Here is a 7,544-nt window from a genome sequence, read left to right on the forward strand (position 1 = left end):
ATAACCCATAATGTTTTATTGCTAGCATTGTATTAAAATAAATACGCAAACCCTTTTTAGGCATAAGTGTTGAACTTAGTTCTTGTTATATTGTATCAGAAACACTCGAGATTTTTTTGTGAATCTTTGAAGTCATTCAAAATCATTCGTCTGCAAAGCCTGATCATATAAAATTTGATTTTAGAATAAAACTTGGATTGTTAATGATTCACTATCATATCATATTGTTTAAGAGCTAATAGGTTAAAAACCTTTAAATACTCTCTGTAACTTTTATACATAGGTACAATTTGTCATAAATAGTATTCAATATCAATTAAGTGATAATATGGAGAATTAAATATCTAATAGATAAATAAGTGTCATATTCAATATTCGTAGTATAATTAACTCTATTTACATTCATTTGGCATGTACATTCGAAAGTTTTAAATAATTAATATACAAAATACAATAATATCCCATTTCATGTTATATTATTATATTAGAATGTTTTGTCTAAAACTTAAGATTATTCCAAATTGTCACAGTTCTTTGAATCAGGTTATTTTTCCTTATAGACGAATTTACATTTTTCAACAAATATCTTAAATTTATCTCCTCTAGTGTTTATAACATGCGAATAATTTTTAAAATCATTATAATCTATATTGTAAGAACCATGTACGAGTCTATACATATAAATCTGACCAACTTTTATTCTACGATATTTTAGTGAAGGCAAATTTAGACACTTTAGTCTTTCTAAATAGGATAGATGTCGAATGTCAAGAAAAAGTCTTGTTGCGCGTCTTTGTAAGTTCTCAATTACTCCGTTAGGTTATGTCCTTCTGACATAAAACAATATATGAAAATTTAAGAGTCTTGTTTATGAAAAGACATACATCGCACACAATTTAACGTTGTCATTTAACAGTTTGTAATATTTCGTCTCTTCCTTCTTTAAGATGTGTTATTTTTGATGTATGGCATATTTGAAATTTACATGATCAATTACTGATTCACCTCTCAAACATTTAATGGTTGGATTAATTTTACTGTTTGTATTTTATCATTTAAGAGCTGATAGGTTCTTAAAAACCTTTTAATGATCTGTGTTCCTTTCATGCACAAATATTTGCAACGTTATTGAAGAGATACCGGTCTGCCTAAATATGTGGAAGTACATAATAATGATAATGAAATAACTTAAAAGAAGATCACATTACGTAAATATGATTTTTTTTCTCACTCCTTAAACATTCTTCAGCTAACAACAAAAATAATATCAATGGAAATAAGATTTAAATATCTTGAGTGATGAGATCATATCATTTTCTCTATGACAATAAATACGATTCCTATTGTTCTCTATGTGGCTATTCTATGGATGAAGTCCGGGCTATTCGAGTAATTTTTTAAAGAATGGTATTTTAAACTCAGATTTTCTCAGGGGTTGAAAGGAGACAGTTATGTTTTCTGTTGAATTTTGTGAACAGCATACCCTACTAAAGAAACTACTTTGTATCCGTCATTTGTAATCATTATCATCATCATCATCATCATCATCATCATCATCATCATCATCATCATCATCATCATCATCATCATCATCATCATCATCATATCACGTCATCGGTCCCTCTTATTGTCTCGTCTGTCGTCTTCTTCTTCTTCTTCTTCTTCTTCTTCTTCTTTCTTCTTCTTCTTCTTCTTCTTCTTCTTCTTCTTCTTCTTCTCTTCTTCTTCTTCTTCTTCTTCTTCTTCTTCTTCTTCTTCTTCTTCTTCTTCTTCTTCTTCTTCTTCTTCTTCTTCTTCTTCTTCTTCTCTTCTTTCTTCTTCTTTCTTCTTCTTCTTCTTCTTCTTCTTCTTCCTTCTTCTTCTTCTTCTTCTTCTTTTCTTCTTCTTCTTCTTCTTCTTCTTCTTCTTCTTCTTCTTCTTCTTCTTCTTCATCTTCCTCTTCTTTGTCTTATTCTTTACTTATTGTTTTACCCGTAGAACTCAAGACGATTGCGGTCGAAACAGATATAAAATGAAAAATGAAAACAGCAACAGAAAAAAAGAACATAATTAATCACCCCCGCTCCCAGAAAACAAACAAAGCAAACACCATCCCCCTTCCCCGAATAAATCTTAATCCTTCTCTCTTGATAATGAAAGTCTGTTTTGCTTATTTTAAAATTAAAGGCCTCAAAATTGCTTAGAAACTTCATATCAGTGGGTATGGCTCTTACGTGAACGGAATGTATGTAGTGAAATAATGTGGAGAAAGAGATTAACTTTGGATTTTAAAAAATGTTATCCTACTGCTTATTTTATAATTTTGTTTGAACAGATTTCGTATTGATCTATTTATATCACTTCGAGACCTTTTAATCCTTCAGATACGTTGCTGTTTAAGCCCTAGATCGTGTTTAATGATGTTGTAACTATCCTAGCTTTTTTGTATGGACATCTACCCTAAATAATAAGTTGTCATTTTAAACCGAATTACTCGATTTAATGAAAAAATAATAAAGTTTTCTGTTTGTCATGTTATATGCAGGATGAACCTGATTAAGGACAACTGTCCTCGAATCACCATAGCCCTAAAACACAAGAGACATGTCTTCTCACTGGATACGTGATAAAATTGTATTTTTATTTTCGTTGCCTTATTGTTTATTATTGGCTCCTTTTTTGTTCATACATTAAGGAATCGAATTTAAATAATAGAATCAACATTTTACTTCAACGTATTATCTGAATCAGAAAATGCTACATAGTTAATACTAACAGTCAATCGATAATAATTATTTTATTTTTCATTTATTCCTAGGAATTCTCAATTTTATAGAGAAAACTATCTTACCTCTCGTAAAGACTACCCCCTCCCCCTCCCCGTTTCTTTAGTGTTTTACATATGTTTTTGCGGTAGATACTGCATTTGACAGGGCATCATTGTGAAAAAGAATCACAAGTACAGTTTGGATGATAAATTGAAAAAAACCCACACCCTATAATTGTTTTCAGTTAAATTTCAGTTCTTAAAATAGCACATTTCCTTACATAAAGGTATTAGCTTGTGACGTTAACTTTATGAGTAACATCTCCCTCCCCTCATCACGCATAATTGTTACAAGTTAGATTTTAGTGCCAGTGATACATCAATGCTTAGGGATTTTATATCAAACGTATGTCCCTATTATTAGCATGGGACATTCTGATAGTTAATATTAGCTTTAGCCATACAATGCATAAGAGAAATGCAGATTTGAATTCGCATTTTTTTTTAACCCAATGTGTGAAAAAATAGAAATTGATTTCTGCTTATTACCTAGAACTAACAGGTTGTCATGTGCAAGTATTTTCTCATAGTTTGGCTTTTTTGTTTGTTTAACACTAAGAGTATTCTATTATGTTAGCTGAAATATTGTACTTGTAAAGGTTGATGATAGATAACGCATCATGTCTTGAATTAAACTCGTTATTATTATTATCGATACAATGAATCTATAATGTATTTTTCGGATTTCTTGTAGTCAATGTTAATACTATTATTATCATTGTCATAAGGCCTTTTTGAACTCTTTTTCATAAAAACTTGTGCAAATATAATTTCAAAATATTGACTACAAATACTACTAGGTAATAACAGGACTTGTAACACTTTGTCTCACTCAAAACGAAAATTAAGACAAAAAATTGTAACCACACGTCCTTTCCCTTCCTCCCATCCATTTTCTTTTTCTTTAGAAAACTCGGCCAATGTCCCCAGCAGACCATACCGTTGGAACTAGTGGCCTTGGCAACAGCTTAGACTCCGCCTGGGACCCCAACGACATGGGGGTGTCTTGGTCGTCTCATATGGAGCCAGGAATAAAGAACAGAAACAACAATGCGAACAATAATATGATGAGTTCTTACAGCGGTATTGACAGTGCAGAGGAAGACGACATGCCCCCACCACTGCCTCCGCATGCAAAGAAGTTCCATCATTTGAGTAACAACAATAACAATAGCAATAACGCTGGTACACATAATGTAAATTTAAATGGTAGGGGTAGTTTGCCCAAAGCTACAGGAGCCTATACATTGTATAGAGATGATAATGACAACATTAATGATTATGATGTATAGCCAACCAAACTGTAGTTGAATTTATATTTTAAAAGTGTCCTTGTATTATAACATATGGCTTTATATATATATATATTTTTTTTTTTTTTTTTTTTTTTAATTTTTATATAGGTATTGAAAAGATCTGCATTGTTTTCTCAGGTGATTTCGTGGTGATGAGTCCAAACTACAATAACCTGACTGCTAGTTCATATTGCTGGTTTATAAACTTTGGTAGTAAGCCCTTTGAGAAGGCATTTTACATGGATTTTTACGTATACTTTTGGATATTGACGTAATGCTGGGATAACCTCCAACATCAAATTTCGTTGTCAAAGTCCAAACAATTTGTCTCAACCAATAATGTGCCAAAGGTCCATTTTCTATCAAGGGAAGTAAACATTGTAAAGAACTAAAATAGCGTGGTTGGTGAAATACTTAGATTAGGGGAATGCGTTTGTCACTGATAGTGCCCCTTTGTTGTGTCCAGCACAGGGAAGAACATGGTGAGGACACGTCTCATGTAAACAATATTTCAAAGGGCTCAACGATTGATTCATACGAGTAAATAAAACCCCCAAATCACACAAACACAAAGAGAACAATAAGCCTCAACACTGAGATCCCAGTCTCATATGGCGAACCCATATAATTATTACACAGTCACTAATCAGGGGATTGAAGCAGGTAGCAAACGCACGTATGTGCAGTATTTATTTGTTTTTACTGAATTTAGGTGTAAGTCTTAGTAAACTTAACAAAATTGAGTCAGTAAATGTAAATCAGTGAGTAGGTTTGCCTGCTCTTATGTATTGTTGTTATATAGATTTCTTTTCCATTACCTTGATGTGACTAATAAATACGATGAACTTCAAGTATCATTATGAGTTTCCTTTTCATATGATATGTTTTTTGAAACATTAGTACGCTTCTGTTTGGAAACCATAGCATTTTATGTTTATTTTTTTTGTCAAATTATAATAAGACAATCAAATAATTTTCTTGTAGTTATTAATGAAATACGAGGTAATAATAGCATTAAAATAGTCTACTGTGCTATTCCTATTAAGTGCACCATGCACTTAGAAAATTGAATCAAATGGGTATGTTTATTTGCTGAATACACATTGAATAAACATGAAAAATGAATTGAAACAAGCCTTTGGCCTTGATCCTGCCATCAACAATCATCATGAAGACAACAAAGTGCATAATTCAACATAAGAGTCAAAGTATAAAAAACGTTTTGACAGATAATACTAATTCTCTATGACCAAATGTATAGCGGTGTTTTAGTATTAGTAGTATCGCCAATAATATCTGCATGCAGTGCCTTGCCACGCACAATGGTTAAAATAGAGGAGTTCTCAACTTGGTCGAGGCAGTTAATTAAATGTATGTCTTATATTAATTTGCATAAAAAAAGACATTTTAATAGGGTTGGGGTCACGGGAAGGGGTGCGCTTAATTGGAGTAAAGCTGAACCGCTCAATTGAAAGGGCTCAAATGCATGGAAAAGTAATTCTCAGAGTTCTTATTCAATTATTATTAGTAATTCATCATCGTATGAAGTTTGTTTTTTATGTAATAACTAAATATTCTATGTTTTATTATTTCCAATAAGTACATATAGCCCATGTTGTAAATCCATTGTAACATTTCACGTAATCATTATGCCTCCACTGATTGCCAACAATCAACTCTTTGTGTCAGTCTGAAATTAATAGTTTTCCATATGATTATGTTGTTAAGTTTACATTTTTCAAATAAAAATAAAAGGAAACTAAAACAAATAAACAAACAAATGAACGAACAAAACCAAAACACTCTAAAAAACAGGAAACTTTCTTTTTTATAAACCTCTTACAGTTCCTTTTAATAAAGTATACGATGCAATTTTAGTATTACACAATTTAAGAATGATCAAATAAAAAACAAAGAAAAAGAAAAAACAAACATCCATCAATCACCCATGAAATAGTATATATATATATATATATATATATATATATATATATATATATATATATATATATATATATATATATATATATATATTCATCAGGGATTTAACAAACGGAATTATCAAAAATTAGAAATTATTAAAACTGTTCTCTGGTTAGCTCTCAGAACAGGTTTATTGTTGATTTCCAAATGTTTTATTTAGTTGGATAATTGCATTTTGTATAAGCCAATTTCGCATTTTCGAGCAGGTTATACAGAATGTGGCTATAATTACAATTTCAACCAACTGGTTTGTCTTGTGTTAACTCCACTACTTTTTTTTTTGTTTTCGAGATGAGATGAGTAGGGGAACTATGAATTAATTATGATATTTCTTGTCCAATAATTGATTGGAACTATGACTGTTGTGTTGCTTGTGTTTGAATTTCTCCAAGCCTGTCTTAGGTCTTGACCTAAAACTACTCAGATCAGCTCATGTTTGATACCATGTCCGCTTTGACTAAGTTTTCATGCTGAGTTAGAATCGACCCAATAAAGCACACTGTCAATGATTTACACAGCTACCATTAAGTCCTTTACAATGTCTTGTTTGTGGTGGGGAAATACTAGTCAAGACTAATATAGTGGACGGAAACTTCAAAACTCAACAGAGGATCAATTTTCAAATAGAATCCTATATATCGTTGAAGAAGAGGTGTGATTATTGTTGTTGAGAAAGAATATGTTTTAAAAAAAACGCAATAAAAGAAAGGCAACAACAAACAAATCAAGAAAGCTAAGTTTACTCACTAAATTGGAAATCTCGATGGATCTGAGCTTGTTGAATCTGGGTTACACTTTGACTTTGATTATTGCATTTCAAAAATGCAAACAGGGGTGCAATGTATGAATCTGATGCTCATTTTACTCATCATAAAAGAAGTATTCAGACATCCTAAACTGATCGTCTGCTTCTTTTTAAGAATAAATACCTGATGTTATATTATTATTACTTTAAATTAGATGAAACTTGGCCAAGATCATGACTAAAGCAATTTTACTGTATTTTGTCAATAAATGTCATTTGAATAGGTGACTCACTGCCTCCATTTTGTATCGTTTTGTGGTGAAAAAGTAAAAGCCATAGATAATATAACATTAAAATAATCTAAGTTCTGAAATTTACTTATATTTTTATTGACCAAAACAAATAAATGTTTTTAAAAAAATATAATTTTAGCCATAGTCATTTAGTCATCAAAAGTTTTATCAGTTTGATGTGGCATGCGGCAAAAGATTTTTACATAAAATGGAGTGCATAGCCATGATGTTAGATTTCATGGCATGGTAAACTGTCTCATAATATTGAATGATTTTATTTCTATTTCATAATGTCATTAACTGCTGGTGGTTATTTCTAAAATGTATTTTCTTTCTAAACTGGAATATTGAAAAAAAAATGTTGGCTTACGGGTAAGGCCAACATTTTTTCTATGTTACTGTTGTCATAATAATTTGACCAT

General features: G+C 31.0%; 1 protein-coding gene across 6 annotated transcripts in view; it reads left to right on the forward strand.

Moving 5' to 3' along the window:
* Nucleotides 1-6,033, forward strand: part of LOC144971245 (uncharacterized) — a 66,367-nt gene extending 60,334 nt beyond the window's left edge. For 4 of the 6 annotated variants that reach the window (XM_078911802.1, XM_078911804.1, XM_078911803.1 and 1 more), the window contains one exon: nucleotides 3,715-6,033. In XM_078911802.1, coding sequence (XP_078767928.1) covers nucleotides 3,715-4,098 — 384 coding nt within the window. In that variant the 3' untranslated portion in view covers nucleotides 4,099-6,033. The remainder of the gene's footprint in view (nucleotides 1-3,714) is intronic. The other 2 variants (XM_078911806.1, XM_078911805.1) reach the window with 2 other exon arrangements.
* Nucleotides 6,034-7,544: the final 1,511 nt, after the last annotated feature.

Source organism: Berghia stephanieae, chromosome 4 (genome assembly GCF_034508935.2).
Source record: "Berghia stephanieae isolate SIO BIC M18660-M18661 chromosome 4, UCSD_Bste_1.3, whole genome shotgun sequence".
Taxonomy (NCBI): domain Eukaryota; kingdom Metazoa; phylum Mollusca; class Gastropoda; order Nudibranchia; family Aeolidiidae; genus Berghia; species Berghia stephanieae.